At 45.0% G+C, this 18,338-nt stretch overlaps 1 protein-coding gene across 1 annotated transcript; it reads right to left on the bottom strand.

The window, feature by feature from the left end:
• Positions 1 to 442: 442 nt before the first annotated feature.
• Positions 443 to 11,922, bottom strand: LOC124015660 (nucleolar protein 11-like). Its single transcript, XM_046331042.1, is given in 19 exon segments — positions 443 to 1,258; positions 1,805 to 1,912; positions 2,014 to 2,106; positions 2,361 to 2,439; positions 2,805 to 2,952; positions 2,955 to 3,034; positions 3,441 to 3,566; positions 5,864 to 6,048; positions 6,202 to 6,267; positions 6,375 to 6,469; positions 6,806 to 6,929; positions 7,071 to 7,147; positions 7,438 to 7,638; positions 8,224 to 8,365; positions 8,536 to 8,593; positions 10,604 to 10,752; positions 11,006 to 11,062; positions 11,200 to 11,313; positions 11,744 to 11,922. Coding segments are annotated over 19 exon segments (2,163 nt in total). The 5' UTR covers positions 11,891 to 11,922; the 3' UTR covers positions 443 to 1,144.
• Positions 11,923 to 18,338: the final 6,416 nt, after the last annotated feature.

Below are 18,338 nucleotides of genomic sequence, written 5' to 3'. Positions count from 1 at the left end.
CCTCCACCAAACTTTACTGTCGGCACTATTCATTGGTGCAGGTAGGGTTCTCCTGGCATCCGCCAAATCCAGATTTGTCCATGGACTGCCAGATGGGGAAATGTGATTCATCATTCCAGAGAATACGTTTCCACTGCTCCAGAGTCCAATGGCAGCAAGCTTTACACCACTCCAGCCGATGCTTGGCTTTGGGCATGGTGATCTTAGGCTTGTGTGCGGCTGTTAGGCCATGGAACCCCATTTCATGAAGCTCCCAACAAACAGTTCATATATATATGCTACCCCCACTTTTAAAATCTAACTTGCGCCCCTCCCTGCAAACAAGTATGCCTGAAATAGCCAAATCCATTAATTTGAAGGGGTGTCCACAATACTTTTGTATATGGTACCATGTAATCTTACCTTATACATATAACCATTCATGATGGGACAAAGACAAGGGTCATTTTGTGCATAGGGTCATTTTAATACAAATACTGTCATATGAATTCAGAATTTACTTTGTTAGAATGCAACACAAAATGTATCTATAGAAAACATGGTGCTACTCTACAATGTGATTGGGAGATGTACAGTTATTCACAGTCCAAATAGCCTTCAGGAAATACAACATTTAACCACAAGATTGTCAACCATATGGAAGGTTGATTCCCATTTTTAGACATGTCAGGTATTTTGTATATTCCTATTAAGGGGCAGTATGTTCCATAGGTTAAAAATATCTATGCCATGTTGCAATATCATGGGACTATATCGTTTACATAATTCATATTAGCAAATATTTCTACCACACACGCCCTCAGATTATACAGACAATTCACATGGCTATAGGGACCGAAGCATCGGCAATGCCACAGTTCAGAACTAGAGAATCATTTGCTCTACACACCTGAAAATCTACTAGACTGATCCCAGATCTGTTTGGGCACTGCACAGCCAACTCCTATGCTCATCGATGAAAGCACAAGCAGATCTGGGACCAGTGTAGGCATCTACAGTACGTAGGTATGATACAGCAGTTGAACCATGGCCCTTTTGGTAGTGGACCAAATACAAAGTGGAACACAACGATGCAACTGACCAAGAGAAATGGGGAGAGAATGTCAACGGCAAAGTTTGATTAGAAATCATCTGTAAATATGGCCTAAAACAGCTCAATGACCTCTATGGAGTACTGGCTGATGTCCTTGGAAAGCTTCATTTTGTGGAGCTCTTGAAGGCTGCTCTCAATCTTCCCCAGTTCAGAGAATAGTTTCACCTGGAATGGGTAGATGGGGATAGACGTTAAATGAAACCTTATAACAAAGAACCATATACAGCATGTGCGTCGGCGAGATGAAGTCGATGTACAAAAGTAAATTGCAGTAAGTGTGTCAATTTCCGCAACATATAAGAGCGTTGAAGCGAGTGTGTAAACTCCTCAGCTGGGTTGCTCCACGTTTTAGGAGCGTGGAGCAAACCAGTGCACATGCGCAGATACTCTGCGTGTCAGCAAAGTCTTGGATCACGCTCATCCTAATATCGTCGGTGTAGCAACGGGAAAATAAGAATTTGTTCTTAACCGACTTGCCTTGTTAAATAAAGGTTAAAAAAATAAAAAAAATAAAAACGCAGAGTCTACCTTCGTGAAGTGCTAACACAAAACGGCTAGCATTTATAATTGCAACACTTGCTTTTCCAGTTTGAACCACTGGAGAGGTAAACATTCCTCCCTGGGTGCCTCAACGGGTTTTATTCTCACGGCAATAAAAACACACTGACAAAAATGCTCAAATATCATTTGGACCAAAGAGAAAGCACATACCTGGGACTTGACAAAGCTTTGGAGATTAGACAACAATCCTTTGGCATCAGGAGCCATGACCAAGACTGTGAAATGAGCATCCAACAACAGGCACACCCAGTCAATGATCTAGAGAAGGAAATTCAGAACACACAAGTTAAGTTAAATGCTGTAAAATGTCATTCTATGCATTCACCTCTTGTATAACTTTCATGCTTCCATGTACCAACCTGTGTCATCGTGGGCGATCTCAAACCTGCCGTTTGTGTGTAGAAGTCTTGGGAATATTTCAAATAGACAAACTGGAGGTACTGAAGAAAGAGCTAGGAGAGGAAACAGAAGGATGTAACCATCAGTCTTTCAATACATCCTCATAGCTAACTGCAATTCATAAATTGGTAGTAAATAGAAGGAAAAAAACATGGTATATTGCAGGAAGAAAAATATTCACATTTTACTGTTCTTCAACGAGGAAGACTGGAAATGGAATTTTACTTCCTGAATCGACTTGAATGAAATGGAATTGATCCCAACGACGGCATATTGTCAAGGAGATGGGATACAGGTATCTACTCACAATAACCTGCGGAGTGTCGAGGTCCTTCAGGTGGGGGAGCAGGAAGTTGTCACTGTACGGCGTCTGCAGGACCTCATTACTATGGCAGCACAGTTAAGTTATAACACCTCCACACAGGTTTAAGAGCCATCTCTATGGACTGGTGCTGTGTATTAGCGCACGGTAAACATTATGGTGCACTGCAGCCGACTGTTGACAATGAAATGTGCCATTGTTATTTCATTTAATCTATCACTATTAAATGATCAATTCAACAAACCTATAGTGAGAGGATACAGTAACAGCCTTGTGTTGGTTCAATCCCTCTGACTATTGATGATTCTGTGTGTCAATGTATGTCTATCAAACACACTGTTCAATCAATAATAACATAAGCAGATATTACTGTAGTCTTGCAATGGAATAGTGTTTAGGGAGATGGTTGTCCAGACTACAAAAGGATACAGTAGCACAGCCTTGTGTAGACCCACGGGGCAGGCCTCTAGCTGCAGTGTGTGGTTCTTCTTATCCTGGGGAGGTTTGGGCTGGTGGTTGGCGTCACAGCCGTCCTCCTCAAACAGAGGCGGGCTGAAACCGTTCTGTTGGCCCCCCGGGCCCCCGCCGCCACCAGGCCCTCCATGAAGGACACGCTGTCCGGCTCCAGACTGACCATCTCCACGTCGCCGTCTGGCACACTTGAGGAGGGAGAGTGACACATGGGCGTTACAACAACAATCCTGACTTCAGGCTATTTATATGAGTTGACAAACTACTGTATTTGCAGGAACAAGACTTGGAAGCATTGGAAACTAAACAAGTTCTAGTTAATTAAAGCACTTCAAAATAAGCATCATTTAAAAGCAACACACAGCCACAAAGAGACCGCTTGGTTTACAATGTGGTGGAAAGAATATGCATTGTACACAATGAATAGAAACTTCAAACATCAAAAGAGGACAACAATTAGGCCAACAAATACATGACCAAGCTCCTGCACTGGTAGGAAACACAAGCCTGAGCTTCACCAGAATTAATCTTTTTCACAACGTATAGGTTGTCACAAAAGACGCCCCCCCCCATACACTATCGAGTTAGACTGACCTGATGAAGGTTTTGAGGCAGGCACACGTGACCACCTCAGGGATGTCTGGGAAGAGCTGCAGGCACAGCTGACACAGGAAGTAGTCTTTGTGCTCCAGGGACAGCAGCAGGAGGCCGGGACACACGCTGCAGAAAGACACACAGAACAGGTCAGAACCAAACCAAGGGACTCAACAACAGTCCGTGAAAATACTAGTATTCTTTCCTTCATTGCTACTGATGGGTGCGGAAACTGGATAGGTACCCACCCACCACAATGTCTTCACCTATCATCATTCGAGACCACCTAAAGAGAGACCAATTCAAGTCCAAGCACAGAGAACAAAATACCAAAACCGGATTGGGGGAGGGAATTTGTCAGGACTGAGACCGGGAGGGTGACAAGCGGTCCGAGTCAAGACCGAGCCACAAAAAAGTCAAATTCAAGACCATGATTGTAATTTCTTCAAATCACCACCATAATAAGAGCTCAAAATGTCCAGTACTTCTGTGTTCATATTTCAGAACAACATATGGATTCTTTATTCATTCAGATGTTAAAAAAATGCATGCTGAGGGAATAGAGCCACTCAAGAAATTATTACTAACTCAAACACAGTGGGGAACAACGGACCTTCAACACCAAAGGATTTATAATAATAACAATAATTCTAATTACATTATTCTTTTCAGTGATGTTCTAATTTAATCTCTTCAGCTTTTGTTGGAATGGAAAGGTTAACACTGAAAAGAGAGAAAAAAAGATCCAATCATGAATTTTTGTTTTTGTGGTCTCTGGGGAGATAAATCTAGCTAAGACAAGGCATTGGCTAGGCCATCAAACCACATAGAAGGCATCTGCCATTCAACTGTATTAGGGGCAACATTTTGAAGTGACAGTTTAATCAACCAACTTTTGACTTGTAATAGGTGGTACAATTTTCACAAAAACGTATGGTAACTTGCAAAGGCCAACTGTCCACTGTACAACAAGGAGCAGTAGTTTTCCCACGGTACAACAAGGAGCCGTAGTTTTCCCACCGTACAACAAGGAGCAGTAGTTTATCCACCGTACAACAAGGAGCCGTAGTTTTCCCACCGTACAACAAGGAGCCGTAGTTTTCCCACCGTACAACAAGGAGCCGTAGTTTTCCCACCGTACAACAAGGAGCCGTAGTTTTCCCACCGTACAACAAGGAGCCGTAGTTTTCCCACCGTACAACAAGGAGCCGTAGTTTTCCCACCGTACAACAAGGAGCCGTAGTTTTCCCACCGTACAACAAGGAGCCCCACCGTAGTAGTTTCCCACCGTACAACAAGGAGCCGTAGTTTTTCCCACCGTACAACAAGGAGCCGTAGTTTTCCCACCGTACAACAAGGAGCCGTAGTTTTCCCACCGTACAACAAGGAGCCGTAGTTTTCCCACCGTACAACAAGGAGCCGTAGTTTACCCACCGTACAACAAGGAGCCGTAGTTTTCCCACCGTACAACAAGGAGCCGTAGTTTTCCCACCGTACAACAAGGAGCCGTAGTTTTCCCACAAGGAGCCGTAGTTTTCCCACCGTACAACAAGGAGCCGTAGTTTTCCCCATACAACAAGGAGCCGTAGTTTTCCCAACAACAAGGAGCAGTAGTTTTCCCACGGTCTAGCTAGCCATCTTCTGTTGTAGACTAGTTGCAGAGGCTGCAGCAAGTGTTATCAAAGAGGATGTTGTTCCTAATTTGTTAGCTTCTCCCTTTTCAAGAATAACTTTCAACAAGAAGATAAGTCGTATGTACATCCACTACACTACTTTGCATCAGTGGGGATTAAGGGAGTACACGCAATGGCCATAAAAATATAAAAGTGCTTATATGGCATAAAGAGACACTCTTTTACAAAGATCGCACTCTCTTACGTGTGCTGGAATTACGGTTGTTTACCTTTCAGCATCATTAACCTGGTCTCACATACTGAAGGCCAATAGGTTCACCACTGTACTAACCTGTCACACACTGAAGGCCTAGTGGTTCATCACTGGGCAAACACGGCTATAATAGATATAAAGACTTCAGGTATTAATGTTTCAAGAAAGGAGTGTATATTTGGCCTGGTGAAGCAGTTTTATTTGCTTACTGGAGAGAAGCGTATTATTCTGACTTTTTTTATACTCCGCTAGTCTCAGGAAGAAATTATGAGTCTCACTGTCCGAGACCGAGTGCAAATGTATCCGACAAAGAGACACTCAAAAGGTGGACTCAAGTACTTCAACACTGATGCCTTGCTAGATCGGTGAGGACTTGCGTAACAAGTGGATGGCACCAACACTACTACGAGCTGTCGACCCTGTTCACATTCACTTTCCATGCACCCAACACAGCCCATCATCCCGATAACCTCCCTGTCCAAAGGACCGATACTCCCGTGCCGTAGGAGGTCCAGTCAACTCAATGCCACCCTCACCTGTGGCAAAGGCACTGTGTTTGCACCAGCTGTGCCAGGGCCACGGGAGTGTAGAAGGCTGTCTCGGCCTGGCTTCGGGCCACCAGGTGGCAGGCCAGCTGGCCCACCGAGAGCTGCAGGTCCTGGGCATCGCCTCGGGAGACTAGGGCCTCCACCTCCCTCTGGACCTCATCCACTGGACCAGTCTGGTGGGGTTGAACACAGTTAACACCAAACTTAAAATGTCCTTGAGAACAATTAGGTTTGATAGAAATACGCTAGGAAAGGGACAGGTCATTTGTCATTCACTATCAAAACAGAATCAAAACAGAGCAAAATAAATAGCGGATCTAAAATACCTTGATAAGCTCCAGTACTTGGTCCACTGTGAGGGCTTGCGCTGATTGGCTCTTCCGACTCAGCTTCTGTACAGGGGAGGACCAATCAGAACAGGTGAAATTAACATGAATCCATTCCGGTGGTAAAGTACTTGGGTTAGGATCAATCAATTCTGGAAGGCAGGTTAACTTACACTCTTCCTGGTCTCCACTATTTTGGTGGGCCCCTGTGGCTGATCCCCATGGAGTAGGGTGTTCCAAGAGGGCACAGCCACCGACGATTTGGACACTACAAAGCAGCAAATTAAAACCCAACTCACTAAACTGCTTGTTTAAGATTACATTTCAAGGGATGCTATTCAGATGCAATTTCAAAACAGTTATGTACAGATTCAGTACATTAGATAGGTGAGGGAAACGTATGAAATGACGTGTAAACAGGAGTGATATAGCTCCATCTGAAATGGCTTCCGATTCACTACTTATGAGCAGGAACACTAGGACTTGTATTAAAAGCAGTGCACTGTATAGGGAATTAGGGTGCTGTTTTAGATTCAACCAGGCACTGTCAAGGACGACTAACGCCACTCGGGTGACTGTTTCACTTGAGGAAGTGCCACGTTACCTGCGATCCCAGTGTGTCGTAGTTTCCCCAGGGCCGAGGCCAGAGAGGACTTCTGACACTCGTAGGGAATGACGGAGAGGGCCTTGCCATGAGGGACAAACAGCTTCCCTAAATAACACCAGACCTGAGGGGAAATGAAGGAATGATCATTGATATAAATAGGAGTGAAGTGGGTCTTTAGTACAAGATACAAGCATAGAGTCATTTGGTTGAAGTTTGTGAGGCAAAAAAATAAAAATAAAATTTCTGAGTACGGTATTCCTACCTGTCCATGGATTCTTCCCGCCATCTCCTTACCAGCCTGAAGAGTCTGGAAATTAGTATTCCAGATGCAGAGGAAATCTGAAATTTAATAAAAAATAATAAAAAGGATGGGATGGATGTCAGCAGTGTGGTGAAAGCTCCCGAGCAAACACAGGGAAGATATCACCATGTTGTTTACACGCGTCAAATCAGAACTTTGAAAAGTACGTATCTCGGGGGTTGATGCTGGATTGTGCGAATGTGTGTGAGAATCAGGATTCAATCAATTCATGAAGTAAACTACAACTCAACTTTTCCGCATGAGGAAAATTGACATTTCTGTTGAGCTCCTGAATTGACGTGGCATTGATCCCAACCCTGATATTTACCTTTGCCAGTTCTGGCGGAGGGATGGGGCACCCCCACCACAGCCACATGAGCTTCGTCCAGGGCCACTGCCGAGGCAGCTCCCAGCTCTCCCTCCCCCACGGGCAGCCTCAGGCGCAGGCTGCGAGGCAGGGCCTGCACCCCCTCCAGCCCCACATACCCCCGCGCCGCCACCACACTCTGGTACACACAGCCGTTAGGGTCTGGAGAGAGCGAGATAGAAGACAGAGATGCAAGTCAGGTCAATCATAGCCTTATGTCACCAGCACATCACTGAGAGCGCAAGTTTCTCATTAAAACACTAAACACTATCATGAGGCTGTAGCTACGATGTCCGACAACTGAGTTTCATTGTTTGTTAAGTGCTTCATTGATATCAAATGCAGTACCATTTCAAACTCAAATAGAAATGAGAGTTATAGATCTGTCATGCTTTTGAAAGCAAGTTTAAGTGGTACATATGTTCTATGTGCGCCATTTCTATGCTTTCGGTTCTTAAGTTTAGTTTTCCCGTCTTTTACTTTCGGTTTTGCACACCAGTTTCAAACAGCTGAAAACACAAGATTTTTGGTTGTTGAAAAGATATTTCACTGCAGTTGAGATGGTACATTGATTCTCCACACTATATATCGCTTGTTTTGTCACAAACTTAAAATAGGCTAACTATTAGAATCTTAACCAGGAAATGCCAGAACGATTTCTGCATAATGCACCTTGGAAGCTGAATGACCATTACTACTTGAACATTTCTAACATTACTTTGGCAGGGAAGTGACAGCCGTACTCACACAGGTAGAGCAGGTTGAGGTGTTTGTCCTGGAGAGAGGCAGAGAAACTCAATGGGGAAGCTCCAGAGTCTTCTCTCTCCAGCCTATACTTCTGTAGGGTGTTGGGGTTGAGCCTCTGCACATACAGGAAGTGCTCCCCTTTCTGTGACGGACAACAGGGAAGCTGTGTTAAACACGACATTGTGGCACAGAATTCATACTTGCACAAAACATTGCGTGCTGCAGATGGCACTGCGTTTATGCCTCCACGTGTCAGGTCAGAGTACACGGCTATTCAGCGTTCTGGTGTACCGCGAGGAAAGGATATTCTACCTGCTCTGTCGTGAAGAGGACAAAGTGCTGTTTCTCTGCCACGATGCTGGTGCTCCACCTAGGGGGCAACATGAGGACATTGTCAACTGTGTGCATCTCACACAAAAAACTATTGTTTACTCAAATGAGCCAAGTATTGACAGCAATGTGGACAGAATTATCATAGTCGCTGACTCACTGTAAATAAATATGGGTGAAAGTTTTTTTTTAAAACAATGTTCAGTTGATGGGGCGGCAGGGTAGCCTAGTGGTTAGAGCGTTGGACTAGTAACCGAAAGGTTGCAAGTTCAACCCGAGATGACAAGGTACAAATGTGTCACCTGTTCCTAGGCCGTCATTGAAAATAAGAATTTGTTCTTAACTGACTTGCCTAGTTAAATAAAAAAAGGTTAAAATAAAACAATTCAATGTGGGAAGTTTTACATACACCTCAGATTTAAAATCAGCATTTCACAATTCCTGACATTTAATCCTAGTAAAAATTCCCTGTTTCAGGTCAGTTAGGATCACCACTTTATTTTTAAGAATGTGAAATGTCAGAATAATAGTAGAGAATGATTTATTTCAGCTTTTATTTCTTTCATCACATTCCCAGTGGGTCAGAAGTTTACATACACTCAATTAGGCAAACGTTTTGGGTAGCCTTCCACAAGCTTCTCACAATAAGTTGGGTGAATTTTGGCCCATTCCTCCTGACAGAGCTGGTGTAACTGAGTCAGGTTTGTAGGCCTCCTTGCTCGCACACGCTTTTTCAGTTCCACGCCTTTTCAGTTCTGCCCACAAATTTTCTATAGGATTGAGGTAAAGGCTTTGTGATGGCCACTCCAATAACTTGACTTTGTTGTCCTTAAGCCATTTTGCCACAACTTTGGAAGTATGCTTGGGGTCATTGTCCATTTGGAAGACCCATTTGCAACCAAGCTTTAACTTCCTGACTGATGTCTTGAGATGTTGCATCAATATATCCACATTATTTTCCTGCCTCATGACGCCATCTGTTTTGTGAAGTGCACCAGTCCCTCTGCTGCAAAGCACTCTCACAACATCATGATGCTGCCACCTCCGTGCTTCACGGTTGGGATGGTGTTCTTTGGCTTGCAGGCCTCCCCCTTTATCCTCCAAACATAACAACTGTCATCATGACCAAACAGTGGTATTTTTGTTTCATCAGACCAGAATACATTTCTCCAAAAAGTACAATCTTTGTCCCCATGTACAGTTGCAAACCGTAGTCTGGCTTTTTTATGGCGGTTTTGGAACAGTGGCTTCTTCCTTGCTGAGCGACCTTTCAGGTTTTGTCGATATAGGACTCGTTTTACTGTGGATATAGATACTTTTTTACCTGTTTCCTCCAGCATATTCACAAGGTCCTTTGCTGTTTTTCTGGGATTGATTTTCACCATCTCCAGGAGACAGAACACATCTCCTTCCTGAGCTGTATGACGGCTGCGTGGTCCCGTGGTGTTTATACAGGCATTTGGAAATTGATCCTAAGAATGAACTAGACTTGTGGAGGTCTACAAATTTCTTTCTGGGGTCTTGTCTGATTTCTTTTGATTTTCCCATGATGTCAAGCAAAGAGGCACTGAGTTTGAAAGTAGGACTTGAATCCACAGGTACATCCACAGGCACACCTCCAATTGACTCAAATGATGTCAATAAGCCTATCAGAAGCGTCTAAAGCCATGACATCATTTTCTGGAATTTTCCAAGCTGTTGAAAGGCACAGTCAACTTAGTATATGTAAACTTCTGACCCACTGGAATTGTGTCAAATAATCTCTCTGTAAACAATTGTTGGAAAAATGACTTGTGTCATGCATAAAGTAGATTTCCTAACCAACTTGCCATAACTATAGTTTGTTAACAAGAAATTTGTGGAGTGGTTGAAAAATTAGTTTTAATGACTCCAACCTAAGTGTATGTAAACTTCTGACTTCAACTGTATATATTTTTATGTCCATGGCTCTGAAAGAGAATACGCCAACCAGCCTCTATAGTGGTGAGACTAAAGCCAACCAACACGAAGGTTACGGATCGCTAATCCAGACTAGTGTCCATTGTCTGACCTTATGACCTCCTCCTCTGACAGGACATCCTCTATGGGCTGTTGGGGGGCGGAGAGGAGGGAGTCCAGGAATCTGACAGCCCCTCTCTGAAAGAGCACCACAGGCTCTCCCCCTGGGGCAGAGTGGATCCGCCATACATCAGCAGTCACCTAAGAGACATGTAGACACAGAGCTAGTTAAGACCGATAACTGCGAGACATCGCGAAATGACCGCAAAGCCAGAGGAAAGCCTGAGATAAAAAAGGAAATGTATGGCATAATTTGATTCAATTATGGTACAATGACTTCTCACAGGCACTGTTCGTGTTACTGTGCAATTTGCAGAGTATGTCACCATATTGACAAAGTCAAAGCAGAGGAGGTTGAAATTGTATGCGTGTGTGAGAGGAAGCTCATACTTACAGTGGCTTTAAATGCTTTGTCTAAATTTAAGTCTTCATCTTTCCAAACTCTGATGACCTAGTGAGTAAACATTTATTGACCATGAACAACATGAAGACAACCACTTTATTTCAAGAATCAAGTCCAATTGTCAAGTCCAGATGTTTTAAATGTGTTCAGTTCCTAGGTTGGTGGAAAGTGTCCACACGTGTTACCTTGTTGTCGGAGACCACTACATACTCCTTGGTCTGAAAGTTGAACACTGCAGGACAAGTCAACAACTGTCCCTGTTTCACCGTCCAGCTACCCAGAGGCTTCTGGTCTGAAACCTGTCAACACAGCACCTCATAAGTAAAACAACACATGCATTTTACAACACAAACACAACCTTTGTCATATTATTGCGGTAAGTTACGTCCATATTCAAATACAAGACTTGTGTGACTACCTTTTTGACAGTGGCACCAACGTCAGCTAACCAAACAAACCCACGAGAAGCAGCTATCTAGTAGTACTGTTCTCATTGAAAGAACAGTACGTGTGCTAACGTCCACCTATGTGCATGTCGATTGATTCAAGGAAACCGTCTGAATACGCAATGTGTTGCTAGATAGTTGATGAACACCATTGCAATACTGGTAAGAGAGGGAGAAATTGTTATATGTAGCTAGCCCCCCCCACCCCCACTGCAATGGACACGAGTGTCCCATCAGCTGAGCTGGTTCAACATTTCAGCCACGTATATTGTTTCCACGTTACCTTGTATAAAGTGACAGATCTCGTGGAATCGGTGACGACGGCATGGTCACTGTCTCCATCCAGTTCAATTCCCTGAATTGGCGAATCTGAAGCATTTTGAGTTTGTACAAGTCCGCACAACGTGAATCCCTCATACAGCGCCGCCATGCTGGATGAAGAAAATTAAAAGAGCAAACCTCGCGAGACTTACCCACGGCTACCATAGAGTGTAGTGTTTTAAAATGGGGAACTGCAGTAAAATATGACAGCGCCCCCTGTGACTAGGTTATGGTATTTCATATTGAGTTGTGGTATTGTTGTGTGGTGCCTGTAGCGGTCAGTGACCCTGTGGGTATATATTCAATATACACTATATGCAGTGGGGCAAAAAAGTATTTAGTCAGCCACCAATTGTGCAAGTTCTCCCACTTAAAAAGATGAGAGAAGCCTGTCATTTTCATCATAGGTACACTAAAACTATGACAAACAAAATGAGAAAAAATAAGTATTTGGTCACCTACGAACAAGCAAGATTTCTGGCTCTCACAGACCTGCAACTTCTTATTTAAGAGGCTCCTCTGTCCTCCACTCGCTACCTGTATTAATGGCACCTGTTTGAAATTGTTATCAGTATAAGAGACATCTGTACACAACCTCAAACAGTCACACTCCAAACTCCACTATGGCCAAGACCAAAGAGCTGTCAAAGGACACCAGAAACAAAATTGTAGACCTGCACCAGGCTGGGAAGACTGAATCTGCAATAGGTAAGCAGCTTGGTTTGAAGAAATTAACGGTGGGAGCAATTATTAGGAAATGGAAGACATACAAGACCACTGATAATCTCCCTCGATATCAAATTTTATTCGTCACATACACATGGTTAGCAGATGTTAGTGCAAGTGTAGCGAAATGCTTGTGCTTCTAGTTCCGACAATGCAGTAATAACCAACAAGTAATCTAGCTAACAATTCCAAAACTACTACCTTATAGACACAAGTGTAAGGGGACAAAGAATATGTACATAAAGATATATGAATGAGTGATGGTACAGAGCGGCATAGGCAAGATACAGTAGATGGTATTGAGTGTGGTATATACATATGAGATGAGTATGTAAACAAAGTGGCATAGTTAAAGTGGCTAGTGATACATGTATTACATAAGGATGCAGTAGATGATATAGAGTACAGTATATACGTATACATATGAGATGAATAATGTAGGGTATGTAAACATTATATTAGGTAGCATTGTTTAAAGTGGCTAGTGATATATTTTACATCATTCCCATCAATTCCCATTATTAAAGTGGCTGGAGTTGAGTCAGTGTGTTGGCAGCAGCCACTCAATGTTGGTAGCTGTTTTTCAGTCTCTCGGTCCCAGCTTTGTTGCACCTGTACTGACCTCACCTTCTGGATGATAGCAGGGTGAACAGGCAGTGGCTCGGGTGGTTGTTGTCCTTGATGATCTTTATGGCCTTCCTGTGACATCGGGTGGTGTAGGTGTCCTGGAGGGCAGGTAGTTTGCCCCCGGTGATGCGTTGTGCAGACCTCACTACCCTCTGGAGAGAATTACGGTTGTGGGCGGAGCAGTTGCCGTACCAGGCGGTGATACAGCCCGACAGGATGCTCTCGATTGTGCATCTGTAGAAGTTTGTGAGTGCTTTTGGTGACAAGCCGAATTTCTTCAGCCTCCTGAGGTTGCTGCTGCTCCTTTTTCACGATGCTGTCTGTGTGGGTGGACCAATTCAGTTTGTCTGTGATGTGTACGCCGAGGAACTTAAAACGTACTACCCTCTCCACTACTGTTCCATCGATGTGGATAGGGGGGTGTTCCCTCTGCTGTTTCCTGAAGTCCACAATCATCTCCTTAGTTTTGTTGACGTTGAGTGTGAGGTTATTTTCCTGACACCACACTCCGAGGGCCCTCATCTCCTCCCCGTAGGCCGTCTCGTCATTGTTGGTAATCAAGCCTACCACTGTTATGTCGTCCGCAAACTTGATGATTGAGTTGGAGGCGTGCATGGCCACGCAGTCGTGGGTGAACAGGGAGTACAGGAGAGGGCTCAGAACGCACCCTTGTGGGGCCCCAGTGTTGAGGATCAGCGGGGTGGAGATGTTGTTGCCTACCCTCACCACCTGGGGGCGGCCAGTCAGGAAGTCCAGTACCCAGTTGCACAGGGCGGGGTCGAGACCCAGGGTCTCGAGCTTGATGACGAGCTTGGAGGGCACTATGGTGTTAAATGCCGAGCTGTAGTCGATGAACAGCATTCTCACATAGGTATTCCTCTTGTCCAGATGGGTTAGGGCAGTGTGCAGTGTGGTTTTTTATTTTTTTATTTTTTTTTATTTCACCTTTATTTAACCAAGTAGGCTAGTTGAGAACAGGCTCTCATTTGCAACTGCGACCTGGCCAAGATAAAGCATAGCAGTGTGAACAGACAACACAGAGTTACACATGGAGTAAACAATTAACAAGTCAATAACACAGTAGAGAGAGAAAAAAAGGGGAGTCTATATACATTGTGTGCAAAAGGCATGAGGAGGTAGGCGAATAATTACAATATTGCAGATTAACACTGGAGTGATAAATGATCAGATGATCATGTACAGGTAGAGATATTGGTGTACAAAAGAGCAGAAAAGTAAGTAAATAAAAACTGTGGGGATGAGGTAGGTGAAAATGGGTGGGCTATTTACCAATAGATTATGTACAGCTGCAGCGATCGGTTAGCTGCTCAGATAGCTGATGTTTGAAGTTGGTGAGTGAGATAAAAGTCTCCAACTTCAGCGATTTTTGCAATTCGTTCCAGTCACAGGCAGCAGAGTACTGGAAAGAAAGGCGGCCGAATGAGGTGTTGGCTTTAAGGATGATCAATGAGATACACCTGCTGGAGCGCGTGCTACGGATGGGTGTTGCCATCGTGACCAGTGAGCTGAGATAAGGTGGAGCTTTGCCTAGCATGGCCTTGTAGATGACCTGGAGCCAGTGGGTCTGGCGACGAATATGTAGCGAGGGCCAGCCGACTAGAGCATACAAGTCGCAGTGGTGGGTAGAATAAGGTGCTTTAGTGACAAAACGGATGGCACTGTGATAAACTGCATCCAGTTTGCTGAGAAGAGTGTTGGAAGCAATTTTGTAGATGACATCGCCGAAATCGAGGATCGGTAGGATAGTCAGTTTTACTAGGGTAAGTTTGGCAGCGTGAGTGAAGGAGGCTTTGTTGCGGAATAGAAAGCAGACTCTTGATTTGATTTTCGATTGGAGATGTTTGATATGGGTCAGGAAGGAGAGTTTGCAGTCTAGCCAGACACCTAGGTACTTATATGTGTCCACATATTCAAGGTCGGAACCATCCAGTGTGGTGATGCTAGTCGGGCAAGCGGGTGCAGGCAGCGATCGGTTGAAAAGCATGCATTTGGTTTTACTAGCGTTTAAGAGCAGTTGGAGGACACAGAAGGAGTGTTGTATGGCATTGAAGCTCGATTGGAGGTTAGATAGCACAGTGTCCAATGACGGGCCGAAAGTGTACAGAATGGTGTCGTCTGCGTAGAGGTGGATCAGGGAATCGCCCGCAGCAAGAGCAACATCATTGATATACACAGAGAAAAGAGTCGGCCCGAGAATTGAACCCTGTGGCACCCCCATAGAGACTGCCAGAGGACCGGACAACATGCCCTCCGATTTGACACACTGAACTCTGTCTGCAAAGTAATTGGTGAACCAGGCAAGGCAGTCATCCGAAAAACCGAGGCTACTGAGTCTGCCGATAAGAATATGGTGATTGACAGAGTCAAAAGCCTTGGCAAGGTCGATGAAGACGGCTGCACAGTACTGTCTTTTATCAATGGCGGGTATGATGTTGTTTAGTACCTTGAGTGTGGCTGAGGTGCACCCGTGACCGGCTCTGAAACCAGATTGCATAGCGGAGAAGGTACGGTGGGATTCGAGATGGTCAGTGACCTGTTTGTTGACTTGGCTTTCGAAGACCTTAGATAGGCAGGGCAGAATGGATATAGGTCTGTAACAGTTTGGGTCCAGGGTGTCTCCCCCTTTGAAGAGGGGGATGACTGCGGCAGCTTTCCAATTCTTGGGGATCTCAGACGATATGAGAGGTTGAACAGGCTGGTAATAGGGGTTGTGACAATGGCGGCGGATAGTTTCAGAAATAGAGGGTCCAGATTGTCAAGCCCAGCTGATTTATACGGGTCCAGGTTTTGCAGCTCTTTCAGAACATCTGCTATCTGGATTTGGGTAAAGGAGAACCCGGAGAGGCTTGGGCGAGGAGCTGCGGGGGGGCCGGAGCTGTTGGCCGAGGTAGGAGTAGCCGGGCGGAAGGCATGGCCAGCCGTTGAGAAATGCTTGTTGAAGTTTTTGATAATCATGGATTTTTCGGTGGTGACCGTGTTCCCTAGCCTCAGTGCAGTGGGCAGCTGGGAGGTGGTGCTCTTGTTCTCCATTGACTTCACAGTGTCCCAGAACTTTTTGGAGTTGGAGCTACAGGATGTAAACTTCTGCCTGAAGAAGCTGGCCTTAGCTTTCCTGACTGACTGCGTGTATTGGTTCCTGACTTCCCTGAACAGTTGCATATTGCAGGGACTGTTCGATGCTATTGCAGTCCGCCACAGGATGTTTTTGTGCTGGTCGAGGGCAGTCAGGTCTGGAGTGAACCAAGGGCTGTATCTGTTCTTAGTTCTGCATTTTTTGAACGGAGCATGCTTATCTAATATGGTGAGGAAGTTACTCTTAAAGAATGACCAGGCATCCTCAACTGACGGGATGAGGTCAATGTCCTTCCAGGATACCTGGGCCAGGTCGATTAGAAAGGCCTGCTCACAGAAGTGTTTTAGGGAGCTTTTGACAGTGATGAGGGGTGGTCGTTTGACTGCGGCACCGTAGCGGATACAGGCAATGAGGCAGTGGTCGCTGAGATCCTGGTTGAAGACAGCGGAGGTGTATTTGGAGGGCCTGTTGGTCAGGATGACGTCTATGAGGGTGCCCTTGCTTACAGAGTTAGGGTTGTACCTGGTGGGTTCCTTGATGATTTGTGTGAGATTGAGGGCATCTAGCTTAGATTGTAGGACTGCCGGGGTGTTAAGCATATCCCAGTTTAGGTCACCTAACAGAACAAACTCAGAAGCTAGATGGGGGGCGATCAATTCACAAATGGTGTCCAGGGCACAGCTGGGAGCTGAGGGGGGTCAGTAGTAGCAGGCGGCAACAGTGAGAGACTTATTCTGGAGAGAGTAATTTTCAGAATTAGTAGTTCGAACTGTTTGGGTATGGACCTGGAAAGTATGACATTACTTTGCAGGCTATCTCTGCAGTAGACTGCGACTCCTCCCCCTTTGGCAGTTCTATCTTGACGGAAGATGTTATAGTTGGGTATGGAAATCTCTGAATTTTTGGTGGTCTTCCTGAGCCAGGATTCAGACACGGCAAGGACATCAGTGTTAGCAGAGTGTGCTAAAGCAGTGAGTAAAACAAACTTAGGGAGGAGGCTTCTGATGTTGAAATGCATGAAACCAAGGCTTTTTCGATCACAGAAGTCAACAAATGAGGGTGCCTGGGGACATGCAGGTTGAGATTGCATCGTCTGTGGACCTATTTGGGCGGTAAGCAAATTGGAGTGGGTCTAGGGTGTCAGGTAGGGTGGAGGTGATATGGTCCTTGACGAGTCTCTCAAAGCACTTCATGATGACGGAAGTGAGTGCAACAGGGCGGTAGTCGTTTAGCTCAGTTACCTTAGCTTTCTTGGGAACAGGAACAATGGTGGACCTCTTGAAGCATGTGGGAACAGCAGACTGGGATAGGGATTGATTGAATATGTCCGTAAACACACCAGCCAACTGGTCTGTGCATGCTCTGAGGGCGGAGGGTTGACACGTTTAAATGTTTTCCTCACGTCGGCTGCAGTGAAGGAGAGTCCGCATGTTTTAGTTGCGGGCAGTGTCAGTGGCACTGTATTGTCCTCAAAGCGGGCAAAAAAGTTATTTAGTCTGCCTGGGAGCAAGACATCCTGGTCTGTGACGGTGCTGGTTTTCCTTTTGTAATCCGTGATTGACTGTAGACCCTGCCACATACCTCTTGTGTCTGAGCCGTTGAATTGAGATTCTACTTTGTCTCTATACTGACGCTTGTTTGATTGCCTTGCGGAGGGAATAGTTACACTGTTTGTATTCGGTCATGTTTCCAGTCACCTTGCACTGATTAAAAGCAGTGGTTCGCGCTTTCAGTTTCACGCGAATGCTGCCATCAATCCACGGTTTCTGGTTTGGGAATGTTTTAATCGTTGCTATGGGAACGACATCTTCAACGCATGTTCTAATGAACTCGCACACCGAATCAGCGTATTCGTTAATGTTGTTGTCTGACGCAATACGGAACATATCCCAGTCCACGTGGAAGCAGTCTTGGAGTGTGGAATCAGATTGGTCGGACCAGCGTTGAACAGACCTCAGCGCGGGAGCTTCTTGTTTTAGTTTCTGTCAGTAGGCAGGGATCAACAAAATGGAGTCGTGGTCAGCTTTTCCGAAAGGACGGCGGGGCAGGGTCTTATATGCGTCGCGGAAGTTGGAATAGCAATGATCCAAGGTTATGCTGATCAAATTTA

This window comes from Oncorhynchus gorbuscha, linkage group LG26, assembly GCF_021184085.1.
Source record: "Oncorhynchus gorbuscha isolate QuinsamMale2020 ecotype Even-year linkage group LG26, OgorEven_v1.0, whole genome shotgun sequence".
NCBI lineage: Eukaryota > Metazoa > Chordata > Actinopteri > Salmoniformes > Salmonidae > Oncorhynchus > Oncorhynchus gorbuscha.
This window is presented reverse-complemented; position numbering and strand designations above follow the sequence as displayed.